At 33.6% G+C, this 19,523-nt stretch overlaps 1 protein-coding gene across 2 annotated transcripts in view; it reads right to left on the bottom strand.

The window, feature by feature from the left end:
• Positions 1-13,667, bottom strand: part of LOC129257246 (prestin-like) — a 34,834-nt gene extending 21,167 nt beyond the window's left edge. Inside the window, exons 1-4 of one of the 2 annotated variants that reach the window (XM_054895529.2) lie at positions 13,349-13,667; positions 12,320-12,622; positions 9,599-9,715; positions 4,447-4,557 (exon numbers count right to left, since the gene is read on the bottom strand). In XM_054895529.2, coding sequence (XP_054751504.2) covers positions 4,447-4,557; positions 9,599-9,715; positions 12,320-12,622; positions 13,349-13,412 — 595 coding nt within the window. In that variant the 5' untranslated portion in view covers positions 13,413-13,667. Of the gene's footprint in view, positions 1-4,446; positions 4,558-9,598; positions 9,716-12,319; positions 12,623-12,936; positions 13,138-13,348 lie in introns of those variants that run through there. The other variant, XM_064097050.1, reaches the window with a different exon arrangement.
• Positions 13,668-19,523: the final 5,856 nt, after the last annotated feature.

Below are 19,523 nucleotides of genomic sequence, written 5' to 3'. Positions count from 1 at the left end.
TTTTTTCTTTTTACTAGTCCTTTTCAATTCCCCCTTAATTCTCTTGTATCAATATGATTTGCAGGTTTTTTCTTTCTGTATCTTATTTTGCGAAAAATTAAACGTTCATATGCAGATTTGTAAATATTATGTTTGTTTACGTATGCATGGTATGTGCATGTGTGTGTGGGTGTTAAGGTGGGTGTGTGTATAATTTGTAAATGCTCCAGACTTTGGAAATTCTTATTGGAAATTCAATAACAGTTTGTGCGTAGATCAAGAATTTGTTAGGATGTTTAAAGATAAAGTAGTTGCATTAAAAGCAGAATGGATTCCAAAAATAAAGGACAAATTACTGTTATGGGATTTTTTGAAAATGAAAATGAGACAGTTTATTAATACATATACAAAAGAAAAGGCAAAGGTCAGAAAAAAATGAAATTAAAAAAATAGAGAAAGAAATAGAAGAATTAGAAAATAAACTTTTGTCTCAGCCGTTGAGAAATATAATTGATGACATTGATGAGAAAAAATCTAATTTGAACAAGTTATATGATTATAGTCGACAAGGTTTAAAAATTCGGTCAAGGGCAGTTTGGTTTGAGGAAGGAGAACAAAAAACACAATATTTTAAACAGTTATTGAAGTCTAATAAACGGAAAAGTGTGATAAAAGAATTATATGATGACGATGATCACATCATTAAGGATAGAAAGGAAATATTGAAGAAGATTGGAACGTATTATGAAAACTTATACTCATTGAGTGAAGCTATTGTTAATGAAAATTCTTTGTTCCTTAAGGATATTCCTCAATTAAGTAAAGAAAGTTGTAATATATGTGAAGGTAGAATAAGTATTCATGAATGTTTAAATGTTTTAAAAGAAATGAAATATAATAAATCCCCTGGTAACGATGGTTTTACGGTAGAGTTTTATTATACTTTTTGGAATTTATTAGGGGGACTTTTGGTAGATGTTTTAAATGAAACATATGAAAGGGGAAAACTGACAACCTCACAAAAGCAAGGTGTGATAACGTTATTGGAAAAAAAAGATAAAGATCCATTATATGTCCAAAATTTTAGACCAATTACACTTTTAAATGTGGATTACAAAATATTGTCAAAGGTTTTAGCAAAAAGATTAAAAGGTATACTAAATGAGATAATTCACAATGATCAAGTTGGCTATGTAAAAGATAGAAACATTGGGGATGGTGTAAGATTAATAGATGATATGTTATATCAATCTAATTTCAAAAATATTGGATATTTAATCACTGTTGATTTTGAAAAGGCCTTTGATTCTGTTTCACATGATTTTCTTTTTAAGATCCTTAAACTATTTGGATTTGGGCACTCATTCTGTTCGTGGGTCCGTGTTTTATACTCGGATATTACTAGTAGTGTTATGAATGGGGGGGTTTCTTCCGGTTATTTTAATATAAAGCGAGGGGTAAGACAGGGGGATCCCCTCTCCCCATATTTGTTTCTGCTCTGTATTGAAATACTTGCTCTGGCAATAAGGAAAGACAGACAGGTTGAAGGAATTCAATTTCAGAACCGTGAAATAAAGCAAATTTTGTATGCTGATGATATATCATTGTTTGTTAAAAATACACACTCTTTAGATCGTCTTCAATACCTTTTTGAAGAATTCGAGAAAATTAGTGGTCTAAAAATAAACAAAGGAAAAACTAATATTTTGTGGATGGGTCGGGATAATGACAGACCTCAGACACAGTTGTTTGGGAATTTTGTTCAGCATATTAAAATATTAGGTGTTTACTTTTCTCTTAATGTTATAATAAAAGAAGACATGAATTACAAAGAAATACTTAGTAAAATAAAAAGACTGTTGGGATGGTGGAAACAAAGGGATCTCACACTTATGGGGAAAATTCACTTGTTAAAAACATATGCATTGTCAAGGCTAAACTTTGTTTCGTCACTAATAGTGGTTCCTCAGTGGTTGTATGCTGAGGTTGAAAAGATCACATTTGAATTTTTATGGTCCGGAAAAGATCGGATAAAGAGAATTATAATGTACCAGGATTACTCACAAGGGGGTTTAAAAATGATGAATTTTAAGTTGTTTGTAAAGTCTCAACGTTTAATGTGGCTTAAGCGATTACTTTACGGAGAACGAGATGCAGGATGGAAGTTGTATTTTGATTTTTGTTTTCGACCAGTTGGGGGGAGATTTCTGTTTCTATGTGACTTTGACACTTCAAAATTAAATATAAAAATGCCCCCATTTTATTCAGAAATGATGAAGGCTTGGCAAGACTTAAGGAGATTTCGTTATTCTGAAGAGGAGGTTAACCCTATTATATTCAATAATCAACATATTTGTATAAAAGGTAAAACAATTTTTGACAATGATCTTTTTAATAAAGGAATATTTAGCGTTGATCAAATCTTTGATAATGGCCACTTGAAGCCTGTGACTTTTTTTCAAAATCTCGGTATTACCGCAAATCAACTTCTCCAAATAATAGATATTGTGCACGTTATACCAGCAAGCTGGAAAAATTTTAATAGTTTAATAAAGTTTAAAAAAATTGATTTGGTAGACTTTGGGATAAGTATGAATATTGGAAAACAGGAAACAGCTTTTGAAGTAATTAAATCAAAAACAATTTATAACTTGTTTATTACTAAGCTACAAGAGCTATACAAGTTAACACTTAAGGATGGTCACAGTGATTTTGATTTTACTGATGTAGAAATTTGTAAATTATTTGAATATATCAGGAGTACAACTCTTATAAGAAAACAAAGGGAATTTCAGTTTATGCTTTTACATGGAGCAATATATACAAAAGAGCATTTGATGAGATTTGGTTTCGTGGGAGATAATTATTGTTCGTTTGGTTGTACAAAAACTGAATCGTACTTTCATATACTCATGGATTGCATAAAAGTTAAACTTCTTTGGCAATTTTGTATTGATCATTTTTGTTTAGCTGAATTAAGAACTTTGAATTTGAGGGAAATATTCTTAGGGTTACCTGGAAATTCTTGTAGAATTAAATGTGTCAATTCTGTTATTCTTTTTATTAAATATGCAATTTTTAATTCCAGAGCTGAAGGCCGGGTACCGTCATTTATTAAAATACACAAATATATAACAGGTTGTATAGAAGAAGAAAGACGCCTGGCAACGAAGTCAGGCAAGTTAAGTTTACATTTGCAGAAATGGGATGAACTGAAGGTGAAAAGGGATTTGAATGTGAACAGGTGGGATGTGTCTAGTGTGGTGCAAGTGTGAATCCTGGTGTGTATGTTGATGTTTTTTTTTTCTTTTTACTAGTTCTTTTCAATTTCCCCTTCTCTTGTATCAATATGATTTGCAGGTTTTTTTTCTTTCTGTATCCTATTGCGCCAAAATGTTAAACGTTCATTATGCAGATTTGTATATATTATGTTTGTTTACGTATGCGTGGTATGTGCATGTGTGTATGGGTGTTAAGGTGGGTGTGTGTATGTGTGTATAATTATGTAAAGTTATGTTGAAGCTTGATTTAAAATGGGATGCAATGATAATACATTAAGGTTGATTTCTGTTCTCTGCAAATCATTTATATAGCCATTTAACATTAATTATTATTGAAATACATAGAGGGTTGGGGACTCAGTTGAGTTATTTTTTTTTCAGATATAAAAGTATAATTTTAAGGAGTTTCATTCCGTCCTTATTTGCTTCAGTTCTTGGTAAATATATATGTACTTTTTTGCATATCCTTGTTGATATGAAATGAAGATTTGTATTTTGTTTTGTATTTATCTGCCGTTTATGTAATTCATTTGAATGAAATCCTTAATAAAAACATATTGAAAAAAAAAATAATAATTATGTAAAGTTATGTTGAAGATTGATGTAAAATAGGATGCAATGATAATACATGTATGTTGATTTCTGTTTTCCTGCAAATCATTCAGTCATTCAATATTAATTATTATTAAAATACATAAAGGGTTGGGGCTCAGTTTAGTTAGTTTCTCTTTTTTTTTTTAGATATAAAGCATACTTTTAAGGAATTTCATTCCGTCCTTATTTGCTTCAGTTTTTGGTAAATATATATATATTTTTTTTTTTGCATATCCTTGTTGATATAAAATGAAGATTATTATTTTTTGTATTTATCTCGAGTTTATGTAATCCATTTGACTGAAATCCTTAATAACATCATGTTGACTGAGAGCATACTCCATCCTCCATTCCGACCATCCCATTTTTAAAACTCTGTTTTAATCCATTCAAGCGTTATGTCTTACGTGTTGTAACTTATGAATTACACCTGTTCATCAAAAAAATATATAATGTAACGTATAACCCTGCCTATGGCCAGTGAAGGGGAGTTTGTCTCATTGTCACTGATAAAGGACTTGGGTAAATAATTATACCTTCTTATGAAATATAGATGATTTGTATAAAATTAAGAACATAGCATTTGCCTTACCCACTGATGAATGTCTGGATGAACCCATGAAGAAGAAAGCCAGAGGTGCAAAGAATGCTGTATACAGACCATACACTGGATGTAGAACGGCTAAAAGAGAAAACGCCATACCTAACAAAAAAAAGAGCAAACATTCGTGAAAATAACATAATTATCACCAAAAGCAGAGAATATACTCTTCTTTATAGATCATGAAAACATTAAAAATATCTATGGAATGCAATGAATATCATGTAAGAGAGTCAAGCTCTTTCTAGTTGACTGTTTCGTCACATATGATTAATGTTGATCACAGGAATAATTCCCACATTACATATCAAACAGAAAGATATTTGCTGTCATCTTAATTGTTGATACAACATTTTAATGAAAAATAGTTTTGCTCAAGACATGCAACATGGATTCATTTCGTCTGAAAGTAGGCTCGATGGTGAACCTAGATCTTAGCATTAAGCTAAACTTTATGTATAGATTAAAAAAAAGTTTTTTCTTTACATTTATCCAAAACACATTCCTATTCCTAACATGACATCTCTGAAATATTTTTACTTTGAAGTGACAACTGTATTCTAGAATTGTTATTGTTGTCAACGAACGTGTTAAAATCCATGTATATTTTCTTCTAATGCAGTTCTGCCCTCGTGAGAACATGAACTACTTTATTTGATTTTTTGCGTTCAACCTTTCAACCTTGTATTCCCTTCTATGTTCAGCACGTACCTATTTACGTCAGATATGATAAAGGTGGGTGGCTCAATTTGTGCCAGTTACTATTTTTGCTCTTATATTGTGTATATGTTCTTTACTATCATCTTTTATTTTTTTACCTTTGTTTGTATGTTTCTTATGCCAATCATTGTCATTGTAATAACCTGTTATATTTCTTCCATTCACAGGAGGGGCCGTCAAAGAGATAAAATCATTGTCATTGTCAACTAACAAAATATACTGCCTAATAGAATATAGACAAAGGAGAATATCGTCTTTATAAAGACGTTCCCGTCCTCCATACAATCTTTGTTTTCATTACATTCAAGAAAATTAGGAGAATGGGTGTTCATGATTTCCAGAAAGTTATGAAAAAAGATTGAATGAAACAAATTTTAATCGTTTTAAAATCTTTTCCAGAAATCATATAAATCTTTTGTAAAGTGCAAAAATGATTAATTTTGCTTTAACCATTAATCAGAAAGTTACATGGTAAAAGGTTTTTTCCCATTTCAATGTGAGGGACCACTTCCCTTGTAATTTGCTATATGAAAAAAAAAATTAAAAAAAAACAGTGGCAAAAAAATAAAGGATCTGCCAACTTATCATCGAAGAGTGTACATTCACGGTTATGTAGCATGACCCTGAAAAGTGAGGATGCTGGGGCATTTATTCTCCATAGGCAGCACCCCTGCAATTCTGGTAGGTGTGGACAAATTGAAAAATGTATCCAAAATGAAGTTCTTTCGTAGTGAAAACTTTATTATTTTTTTTTTGGGGGGGCGTCAAATTTCTCAACAATCCAAGGAGGAATGCTTTTATTTTAAACTGATTGCACCAAACGAAACTCATAGACACTGCGATCACAATGCAATGGGAAACTTCATACTTATTATTTTCATGAAATTTATACTAGACATAGAAACATGAAAAAACAGAATTATATGAATCTGAATATAATAAGAAGTGACGTGCCCTAAAGACGTGACTTGTTTTGGTGCCAAGATAACATATTACTATTATCATGGGAATGTTAAAGGTCAAGTCTACCCCAGGAGAATGCTGACTTGAATAAATAGAGAAAAATTAAACTAGCATAGTGCTGAAAATGTCATCAAAATCGGATGCAAAATAAGAAAGTTATGACATTTTAAAGTTTCGCATATTTTTCACAAAACAGTGATATGCACAATTTGGTGAATCAGTCGATGATGTCCATCACTCACTATTTCTTTTGTATTTTATTGTTTGAATTATACAATATTTCATTTTTTACAGATTTGACACTAAAATTAGAATATTTCACATTTCAAGTAATAAAATACAAAAGAAATAGTGAGTGGATGACGTCGATCATCAGTCTCCACATTTGCATACCGACCAGGATGTACATATAACTGTTTAGTGAAATTAAGCGAAACTTTAAAATGTCATAACTTTCTGAATTACGTCCGATTTTAATGAAATTTTCGGTGTTATGCTTTTTAGATTTGTCTCTTTTTCTCCAAATCAACTTTTTGTTGGGGTGGATTTGTCCTTTAAATAGTATTTTCAGGGGAATTGTTTCTCTGTACAATAGTTCTTGACTAATACCATGAATAAATCACTTGTGTACAGCGAATTCTTGTGTTATATCATAATACCTAATGTGGCATGTACTCTAGGTCAACATAGACCCATCATCTACCCACCTCATTCCACACACCACCTCATATGGACTCGTCTGTCTAGTTACATGCACATCTAGGCCAACCTCAAACACCACCCCGGTCTCGTTGCAGTGCCCCGGGCAGTCCCGCGAGGAGTGTCCCCCCTCTCTAGCCCTCCCCCTTCTCTCTATCTCTCTCTTGGTCTCACTATATTTCATTACTGCTTCCACACACTCACAAACGTCTACATCACGCACACACTTTTAACCCACACATTACCTCAATATCATTGGACTCTCGAAGTTCCACTCATGCACACATAATTCAACACAATGTTTTGTTGCATGTTTCCATCACCTGTATATATTTACACACACATCCATCACCCACATCCACACACACATGTTCTCATCATGAAAGGTATACCTGATGGCCCGTAATAATCTAAATCAGTGGTTTAACTCACATAGCCAATTGTGACGCAAATTTTTTAACATTACAGGTTCTTTGATCAGCTCTTTTGAAGAACTCAAATCATTCATTTCTGTCTAAAAATGATAACTTAAATAGTTTTCTTCATCACTTAAGCATGAGGAAAGAGCATGAAGCATTTATTGTAAACGAGATTCTGAGATTTTTGGCTATCCATAATTTTCGCACATAGTTTGACCGTAGGACTTAAGAATACGCGCCATATGTCCCTTCAGTTAGATCATAAACTATATAAATTAAACCTATGTTTCATTAGACAATAGAACTGAGAGACGCGGAGATGGGAGATTTTTTTAAAGAGGATCAAACTGTCAATAGTCATACAATAGAGCAGGGGCCGCGGAAGCGGGGGGGGGGGGGGCTGGTGAGCTTCAGCCCCCCCCCCCATTTTTTCCAAAACCGTGTACAAAAATGTAAAAATGACCATAGGACTGTGTTTTTTTGCATGGTCAGTCCCCCCCCCCCCACTTTTGGCTCAGCCCCACCACTTTGAAAACCGTTCCGCGGCCCCTTAATTGAGGACAAAATTGGTAGTGAGAAGAGGCACAATTTTATAGTTTTGAAAAGACACTTGTTAGAAAATGGAATTTTCTAGTCTTTTCCAATGTTCTATTTTGATTTTCTATCCTTATAGATGAAAAAAGAATAATTCCCTTCCTTAAATTTAACAGCGAGATACGTGGGAATCTCGGCATGAATATGAAAACCAATTTCTCCAAGGTAAAATAAGAGAGAGAGAAAAAAAAGATTGTTAGAATATTCCCTGTCAAATGTACCTAACATGGATAATCCATGACTTCACCTCTTAAGTCACCTTTTCAATCGAAAACGCAAAAAGGTGTTCGTGCCAGTTAATTTTCCAAATGACAAAAGACAGATTGATGACGTACTGTTATCAGGAAAGATTGATGTGAAGGATATATTCTATTGTGATGTGGAATCTATCACTCAGAAATTCCTTTGCGAACATGAAAATAGGCCGCTCAGGAATTTACCATGGTAAAAAATAAAACGAATAAAACGCGTTACGAGAATACCTCCTCCTCTTGTATATTTTATCGTCGCTCTTCAAACCCTCATGCCCGGCCCTCATGTACAATCTCTCCTTTGTCATAATCTCTCTTTCTTTATCCCCTTCCACTAAACCCCACAAAGCATGCACACATAAAGCACACACACAATTACGACGTCTCTTATCACATTGTACCACCTCTCCCTTTCTCCCGCATACACACCCACACACGTATGTAATTAATAACATTTTTTAAACAGGTCCACACATTGGTATACCTAATGCTTTAATTTATTTGATGTACGATAAAACATAAACGTGGATGGAATGCCTTGCTCAAGGGCATAAGTGCCGTGTCGGGAATCGAACCCCCCCCCCTCTTGAGATCTCCAATTAAGCGCCTTGGATCACTCGGCCAATGCACCTCCTAGTGCAAAGTTACATTTACTTATAAATCCCATGGACCTACTCTGTAGGTCCATGTAAATCCTGAAACCCCCCTCCCACAAAACACACACATACAAGAACCCTTTTCTCCTTTACGACATATGTTCCCTTATACATGTACCCACACCCCATACACACACACACACACACACACCCACACATACAAGCGATCGCACCCTGAACACACACGTTTTCAACTGAAAGTACTTAATGAATTCACAATAATTCTATAAAGAAGCTACATACGAGGGAGAAAACAAATATTCAATTGAGGAAGAGGAAATGATCCTGAAAAGCATAATGAAAACAAAGTAGGAACAATTTAGCAGAGGGGGGCAAACTACAACAAAAAATGACAAGTTAAGGATTAATCATAAGAGTTACACATTACCAATAGGTAAAGAAGGCTTACAAGAAATGTTCATATTGACGATTGTCTAAATCTGTACACTTGATTCGGGGTGTGTATTGTTCATTTATTGTTGCAAATCATTATAAAATATGAATAAAAAAATAAAGTGAACATATTTCAAAGAAATTTTAGTTATACTTCGATCTGTTTGAGATTGTTTCTGCTGATAAAATATTTTTTATGTATTCCTATTAAACATATAATGCGATCAGTAATTTTGTCTCATTGAGCCTATTGGTATCCGATGCACTTGTGTGTGTATCCTTAGAATTTGTTTGGTTGCAAGTATTTATCACCATTTTCTACTTTTCTCGGTTTTTCCCTCTATCGGTATCAATTAATCTGCTCGTAATTTTTTGAAAAGTGACCATTCCCTTTTGGTCAATCCTAGATCCCACCTGCCTATTTATCATATCATGAAAACAAACTTACTTTGTGGTATGTTAACAATACCAACGGTGATACCAGCCATCAAATCACCAACGGCATCAGTCCTAAGGTTGTATTTACGAAGCCAGTCAAAAGCCGGGAAGATATAGAGCAGTAGACCTTTAAAAAATCAGAAAAAAATCAGTCTAAGTACAGTGAACATGTGACCCCATACAATATGTGTTGCTGGTTCCCCCTCTTACCCTACTAATTATACTACTACTACTACTACTTCTACTACTACTACTACTACTACTACTACTACTACTACTACTACTACTACTTCTACTACAACTACTACTACTAACTACTACTTCTACTACTACTTCTACTTCTACTACTACTACTACTACTACTATACTACTACTACTACTACTACTACTACTACTACTACTACTACTACTACTACTACTACTACTACTACTACTACTACTACTACTGCTGCTGCTGCTGCTGCTGCTACTACTAGTAGTAGTAGTAGTAGTAGTTGTTGTTGTTGTAGTAGTAGAAGTAGTAACAAGAATGATAATAATGTCAACAAAAACAACAACAACAATGATAATAATAATGTCCACCACTTCATAATTGGAGGCTGATTGTGGCTGCAAAATCATTAATTCTCAACCTTTTTGGAGCCCGTTTATAAGGGCTTACCTATATGCTCGGTGTACTTTCCACCACTACATCATTGGAGGCTGCTTTTATCTCCAAAATCATTCATTCGATCATTTTTAGCCCGTTTGTTAAGGCTTACATAAGTTCTGTGTCCTTTTCACCAGTACATAATTGGAAGATGTTTCTAGCTCCAAAATCATTCAACCTTTTTTAAGTCCGTTTGACAGGTCTTGAATAGGCTCGGTGCCCTTTCCACCACTACATAATTGGATGCTGCTTCTAGCTTCAAAACCGTGAATTCCTATGTTTTCTTGTACAAATTTGGCATTTGATCCGAGACTTGTGACTGGATGTATCCCTATGGGATACGCGCAATAAACAATTACTAATGTAATATCGGAATAATTTCATCATAATCCATGCACAGACATTATCACGAAATCCGAAGTTTTCAAAGAAGAAGACGGAATAAAAAACTTTAGACTGGCAATATAATAGGTCTTTATATTCCCTTCCCACAATTTCGATTTTTCATGATTTTGGTTAGGTTTATCCGTGATGTCGAAATCAATTATATAAATGGCTCTTATTTGTCTCAGAGACCCAGGTGAATATAGTTTGTCAAATGCAAATCGAATATTCATTTTGGTACACATGTACTTTGACACTTTAAATATAAGAATTCTTTCAAGCAAGAGGCCCTTTCCACCAGTGACCGGATAATATGCAATTCTTTCTACCCGTCATTTCTCATTTGATAATACACATTACACAATTTTGTGGTAACAGAAGAATTAGTCTTCTTATACAGAATATTGAATCATAAAATGCGATTCGTCAATGTTCCTGCTAAGTTTTATAGTCGCACTCCCGTTATTGTCGATTTGTATATAACTATGTCCGTTTCAACTCAATGGAATCCCTGATACGCATATCGCCTTAAAGACAATATTTATAAGGTATAAAATTTAGTTCTAGTTTCGACACTCTGTGCTGTGATATCCATCTCTGTCTAAGAACGATCTTCTGAACAATATTTGTATGACACTAGTCTAAGATCTTTGCAGAACTTATCAGAATGCAGCTGTAATTTCACGACAAATGCGCAAAGGCATCAAGACATTAATGTCGTAATATCTGGGTGTTTTTTAATGCATTCCCTTTTCGAATTGATTTTGATGGATTTTTGGAGAGAGATATTGATGTTGCACGATCAAGAAAATATCGTGTGTTTTTTCAATCAGTTCTATATAATTAGAAATGAATACCGGAGAAAATTCTAATAGCTTAAGCTTAAATTTAGATTTTAATTGGAGAATTTGCAGATTTACCACAATGTCAACTTCTCGTTGTATGAGTCTAATATTACAACAATGTTACCCATATTAAACATGATAAATTTAGAGGGTGTCTTTTTGATGCGTTTATTCAGCTTGTTTAATCACCGCGGCAATTTTACCAATTAAAATTACTTGTTTAACAGAAGTTACAGTATGTCTTTCTTTTTGATGGTCACATGGTAATTTTGGTAGTACTATTTTCTTGACATATCATCAAATATCATAGTCAAGATTAATCTCCTCTTTCCTTCCTCACACGAGTCTTTTAGGTCAATTTCTGTGCTTTTCTTTGAACATGCTAGCACTCTAAAGACATGTATGAGATGTGATGTAATAGAATTCTTAAATTATGCAAATGAAATGAAGTATGATTAGAATTCTATTAATAACGAAATACAAGTCGTAGAGGTTCCCAACCTCAGGATTAGGATTACCCACCCATTTCAAGTCCGTTTTTATAAAAGTTGACATATTATGTATTCCTGATCATGATTACCTGATCAATGTCCGTATTCTAATGTCCGCATCATTGTTAAACCTACTCTTTTATTATTTGAAATGATCAATACTTACTCGGATTCCTGACCTTTTATAATTGTGTGTGGATCTATATATAGCTCATTTGAAGTTTTTACTAATAGAATGCTAATCATAATTCATTTTACTTCCAAAATTAAGTTAATATGTTTTACCAATAAGTTAATTATCTTCCTATCTAATAATCCATCCATTCATATCCATTCATATAAATTTGATACATCATTCTTACCTACAATCTTATCCACTCCGCATCGACATCGCTTGATCTTGCTTTGCACGTACTCCCTCGGGCCCGGTTGAGTCTTTCGGTGATATCCGTGCTGCTCATAAAATTCGGACATCGAATAGCAGCCCCGATTGATGACCAAGCGATGGGTTACCCCGTCACTGTCCACCTCCATTTCCTCTCTTCGCTTCATGCCGTTGTTCGTAACGCCTTCATTCTGAGCGTCGTCGTCGCTGACATCCACTTCGAGATCGTCTTCGGTCATCGCGACGTAGAGATTGTTCGAGCGAGGATAGAGACGTTGGCCTTTGCAAAAATAGATTAGTAAAAGTATTCATTTCTATAAATTTGATCATGTGTTTTTCCTTTTCTTGTTTTTATTGTGTGTCTATCTATATGAATCTGTCTCTTTCTTTCTTTTTTCGGCCTCCCCCTCTCTCTCTCTCTCTTTCTCATAGTTTACTAGCAATTTCATACCTTGAATGTCCGACTCATATGAACGATAAGCGTTTGCATTCTGAAGAAAAAGCAGTTTCTTCCATTTCCCACCATAGCAACAAATAATATAAGCAAACCAGATTCTAAATATTGTATTTCGATGAGGTAAATCATAAACGTACCTTGTGTCTAGGTGCCAACAAATGACATTTCCTTTCTCCATTGACGTAAGCTGGTCAACTATGTAATAATATTCAAGTAGTTACAATGGCTAAATAACTGAGAAGTTATTAATCTCACTTAGCCCGATAAGTTTAGGACTATTAATTTGAAATTACATTTAAAAATCTATCTGTATTTGCTGAAAAGTCGTTACTGTCAAATGATTATCCTAATTTAACGATTCATCAAAACTATTTTATCTGCCAAAGTTGAATCCAAGATAAGAAACCATTATCATCCCTTCCAGCTGAAAGAAACAGAAGAGGGTTTAAAGTTCACCGTGTGTTTTAGTCAAGGTAATTGTTCACCAATTCAGCAACACGAGTGATTTTTGCACTCGTGGAAATACCTTATGACTTGGCTCCTTCCTACCTGTATTAGTATCTGACTTCGATGGAGAGACCGCGGTACTACCTGTCGTGGATCCCCGATGCATTGTGACACCTCCGATGATATTTCATATGGTTTTGACGAAAATATTACCAGCATAAATATAGTGGATGCACACGGCCGCACAGAAGCGCTGACTGAAACTGAACCCCACCCTACTTTACTCGGGTTGACAGGGGATTTTGTTAGCCCGCATAATGATATGAAGAGGCTTTGATTACAAACTTTACTCCTAGCATTTGTAGAACTAGTGGTTCAAAAAGTTGTTTTGATGTACCTTCCCTTTTGTGCACTGTGAAGCACTATACAAGAGCTTTGTATAATCAATGTAGAAGTCTATAAAAGAGATTTTTTTTTCTTGCAAGAAAGCAAACTACACAAACGGAAATATATTCAAAATAATATAAAATAATCTAATTTTTGGCTTAACTTATCATTTTAAACGTATAGCAATTTTCTTCTTTTATTAATGAAATCAATCATGATTAATGTTTTCGTTGTTTCAGACAAAATATAATACAGTAATACATATCAATACATTTTTAAACCCATACTTTGACTCATGAATGACTATACGCGGGTGTATTCTTTTCTGGCAGTGATAAATGATTAAATTGTCCAAGAATACAAAAGACTGAGCTGATTATGAAATAATTTCAAGCGTCTATAATTGAAAGGATCTGGTCCACGCCTTTTGTGAGGATTTGCACAAAAATAGATTTTAAAATGAATGAGGAATCTACTAACCTGCTCCATTTTGCCATGCCCATCGGCTAATGGGATTTCGATTTAAGCAACTTTAAATATTTTTTAATATTTCTTTCCCCAATTTTGACTCTTCACTTTTGTATTTATATTTTCAATTATATACTAGCTTGAGTAATTTACAGTCACTATAAATCAACGTGATATAGCACCATGATCCAGTAAAATAAAAACAGTCTTCAGTTGCAGAATGTTGTATCTGGAAAGTGTCTACATACTACAGAAATAACTACATAAATAATCTAGCCCCATGCTTTTTAGAATCCTTTGCATTTGTATAGTTCATGTTACTATGTTACATTATACCTTTAATCCTTGAATTATCCCGAAACCCATACGACTGAATTTTAAAAAGGATTTTATAACAGTATACCTAATTATGTATACACTCCAAATTCACTCCAAATTTTACCATACGGTAAGTGCTAATTTAGGTCGACAGGCAGGGTAGAATTTATTTTTGTTTGTTTGTTTGTAGATACGTAAGTCGTAACAGTATCGGAGTCACTTGTTTTGTTTGAACTTCTCATTTTTTAAACCTTTATCATTTTTTGTGCGTTTTTTGTCCGGTGTATCTCTAAATTTTGCCATTATATTCCGTATCAAGAAAATTTGTGTTTTTTGTGTTTTAAGCCTTATCAATTCTGAACTAGGTTTAATTCGTTTCTGGTCACGTGATATGATTTTCAACATTTTGTGATATTCTCTTTGTGTAATAAGCTTTGTTTCATACGATTGCATTTTAAAATTTCTTTTATAAATATTTCAAGTTTCAGGACTCTTTCATATAGTACTCCTTTGAGAGACTACCGTTTCCAAATAATACTAAATAAGTAAACGCGACTATGTAATTGTGTAAAAATAAGAAAAAAGTAATCCTGTAGGGAAATAAAATTACGTCGATCAACGTAAAAGCATCATGTTTAACAAGTACACAAAACGCAAATATGCTTTATAAGAGGGATATCTACTAAGTAAAATTGATTTCTAAACTTGTCAATTTGATTTTGGCCCTTAATTCAACAAAACTCAAAGCGACAACAATTCCTGAAAATGCGTAGGCCTTATACCTTTGAACCTATCCCTGGGAAACCCGGAGAATAATGCATACAAGACTTGTTATGAGAAAGTAGGAACTATGATGGATTAAACAAATTTTGAATTCAATTCAGTTCAATGCATTATCGAAGTATTTTAAGGGCGAAGGGTGATTATCAGACGTTTATCGATCATTTTAATTCGATTCAATTCATTTATTGACGTATTATAAGGGCGGAGGGTGATTATCAGACGTTTATCGATCATTTCAATTCGATTCAATTCATTTATTGACGTATTATAAGAGCGAAGGGTGATAATCAGACGTTTATCGATCATTTCAATTCGATTCAATTCATTTATTGACGTGTTAGAAGGGCGAAGGGTGATAATCAGACGTTTATCGATCATTTCAATTCGATTCAATTCATTTATTGACGTGTTAGAAGGGCGAAGGGTGATAATCAGACGTTTATCGATCATTTCAATTCGATTCAATTCATTTATTGACGTGTTAGAAGGGCGAAGGGTGATAATCAGACGTTTATCGATCATTTCAATTCGATTCAATTCATTTATTGACGTATTATAAGGGCGAAGGGTGATAATCAGACGTTTATCGATCATTTCAATTCGATTCAATTCATTTATTGACGTATTAGAAGGGCGAAGGGTGATAATCAGACGTTTATCGATCATTTCAATTCGATTCAATTCATTTATTGACGTATTATAAGGGCGAAGGGTGATAATCAGACGTTTATCGATCATTTCAATTCGATTCAATTCATTTATTGACGTATTATAAGGGCGAAGGGTGATAATCAGACGTTTATCGATCATTTCAATTCGATTCAATTCATTTATTGACGTATTATAAGGGCGAAGGGTGATAATCAGACGTTTATCGATCATTTCAATTCGATTCAATTCTTTTATTGACGTATTTATAAGGGCGAAGGGTGATAATCAGACGTTTATCGATCATTTCAATTCGATTCAATTCATTTATTGACGTATTATAAGGGCGAAGGGTGATAATCAGACGTTTATCGATCATTTCAATTCGATTCAATTCTTTTATTGACGTATTTATAAGGGCGAAGGGTGATAATCAGACGTTTATCGATCATTTCAATTCGATTCAATTCATTTATTGACGTATTATAAGAGCGAAGGGTGATAATCAGACGTTTATCGATCATTCCAATTCGATTCAATTCATTTATTGACGTATTATAAGGGCGAAGGGTGATAATCAGACGTTTATCGATCATTTCAATTCGATTCAATTCATTTATTGACGTATTATAAGGGCGAAGGGTGATAATCAGACGTTTATCGATCATTTCAATTCGATTCAATTCATTTATTGACGTGTTATAAGGGCGAAGGGTGATAATCAGACGTTTATCGATCATTTCAATTCGATTCAATTCATTTATTGACGTATTAGAAGGGCGAAGGGTGATAATCAGACGTTTATCGATCATTTCAATTCGATTCAATTCATTTATTGACGTATTATAAGGGCGAAGGGTGATAATCAGACGTTTATCGATCATTTCAATTCGATTCAATTCATTTATTGACGTATTATAAGGGCGAAGGGTGATAATCAGACGTTTATCGATCATTTCAATTCGATTCAATTCATTTATTGACGTATTATAAGGGCGAAGGGTGATAATCAGACGTTTATCGATCATTTCAATTCGATTCAATTCATTTATTGACGTATTATAAGGGCGAAGGGTGATAATCAGACGTTTATCGATCATTTCAATTCGATTCAATTCATTTATTGACGTATTATAAGGGCGAAGGGTGATAATCAGACGTTTATCGATCATTTCAATTCGATTCAATTCATTTATTGACGTATTATAAGGGCGAAGGGTGATAATCAGACGTTTATCGATCATTTCAATTCGATTCAATTCTTTTATTGACGTATTTATAAGGGCGAAGGGTGATAATCAGACGTTTATCGATCATTCCAATTCGATTCAATTCATTTATTGACGTATTATAAGGGCGAAGGGTGATAATCAGACGTTTATCGATCATTTCAATTCGATTCAATTCTTTTATTGACGTACTTATAAGGGCGAAGGGTGATAATCAGACGTTTATCGATCATTTCAATTCGATTCAATTCATTTATTGACGTATTATAAGAGCGAAGGGTGATAATCAGACGTTTATCGATCATTCCAATTCGATTCAATTCATTTATTGACGTATTATAAGGGCGAAGGGTGATAATCAGACGTTTATCGATCATTTCAATTCGATTCAATTCATTTATGGACGTATTATAAGGGCGAAGGGTGATAATCAGACGTTTATCGATCATTTCAATTCGATTCAATTCATTTATTGACGTATTATAAGGGCGAAGGGTGATAATCAGACGTTTATCGATCATTCCAATTCGATTCAATTCATTTATTGACGTATTTATAAGGGCGAAGGGTGATAATCAGACGTTTATCGATCATTTCAATTCGATTCAATTCATTTATTGACGTATTATAAGGGCGAAGGGTGATAATCAGACGTTTATCGATCATTTCAATTCGATTCAATTCTTTTATTGACGTATTATAAGGGCGAAGGGTGATAATCAGACGTTTATCGATCATTTCAATTCGATTCAATTCATTTATTGACGTATTATAAGGGCGAAGGGTGATAATCAGACGTTTATCGATCATTTCAATTCGATTCAATTCATTTATTGACGTATTTATAAGGGCGAAGGGTGATAATCAGACGTTTATCGATCATTTCAATTCGATTCAATTCATTTATTGACGTATTATAAGGGCGAAGGGTGATAATCAGACGTTTATCGATCATTTCAATTCGATTCAATTCATTTATTGACGTATTATAAGGGCGAAGGGTGATAATCAGACGTTTATCGATCATTTCAATTCGATTCAATTCATTTATTGACGTATTATAAGGGCGAAGGGTGATAATCAGACGTTTATCGATCATTTCAATTCGATTCAATTCATTTATTGACGTATTATAAGGGCGAAGGGTGATAATCAGACGTTTATCGATCATTTCAATTCGATTCAATTCATTTATTGACGTATTATAAGGGCGAAGGGTGATAATCAGACGTTTATCGATCATTTCAATTCGATTCAATTCATTTATTGACGTATTTATAAGGGCGAAGGGTGATAATCAGACGTTTATCGATCATTTCAATTCGATTCAATTCATTTATTGACGTATTATAAGGGCGAAGGGTGATAATCAGACGTTTATCGATCATTTCAATTCGATTCAATTCTTTTATTGACGTATTTATAAGGGCGAAGGGTGATAATCAGACGTTTATCGATCATTTCAATTCGATTCAATTCATTTATTGACGTATTATAAGGGCGAAGGGTGATAATCAGACGTTTATCGATCATTTCAATTCGATTCAATTCATTTATTGACGTATTATAAGGGCGAAGGGTGATAATCAGACGTTTATCGATCATTTCAATTCGATTCAATTCTTTTATTGACGTATTTATAAGGGCGAAGGGTGATAATCAGACGTTTATCGATCATTTCAATTCGATTCAATTCATTTATTGACGTATTATAAGGGCGAAGGGTGATAATCAGACGTTTATCGATCATTCCAATTCGATTCAATTCATTTATTGACGTATTATAAGGGCGAAGGGTGATAATCAGACGTTTATCGATCATTTCAATTCGATTCAATTCATTTATTGACGTATTATAAGGGCGAAGGGTGATAATCAGACGTTTATCGATCATTTCAATTCGATTCAATTCTTTTATTGACGTGTTAGAAGGGCGAAGGGTGATAATCAGACGTTTATCGATCATTTCAATTCGATTCAATTCATTTATTGACGTATTATAAGGGCGAAGGGTGATAATCAGACGTTTATCGATCATTTCAATTCGATTCAATTCATTTATTGACGTATTATAAGGGCGAAGGGTGATAATCAGACGTTTATCGATCATTTCAATTCGATTCAATTCATTTATTGACGTATTATAAGAGCGAAGGGTGATAATCAGACGTTTATCGATCATTTCAATTCGATTCAATTCATTTATTGACGTATTTATAAGGGCGAAGGGTGATAATCAGACGTTTATCGATCATTTCAATTCGATTCAATTCATTTATTGACGTATTATAAGGGCGAAGGGTGATAATCAGACGTTTATCGATCATTTCAATTCGATTCAATTCTTTTATTGACGTATTTATAAGGGCGAAGGGTGATAATCAGACGTTTATCGATCATTTCAATTCGATTCAATTCATTTATTGACGTATTATAAGGGCGAA

The sequence above is a fragment of the Lytechinus pictus genome, chromosome 3, assembly GCF_037042905.1.
Source record: "Lytechinus pictus isolate F3 Inbred chromosome 3, Lp3.0, whole genome shotgun sequence".
Lineage (NCBI taxonomy): Eukaryota > Metazoa > Echinodermata > Echinoidea > Temnopleuroida > Toxopneustidae > Lytechinus > Lytechinus pictus.
Note: the sequence above shows the minus strand (reverse complement) of the source record. Positions and strands in the feature narration are given on the sequence as shown.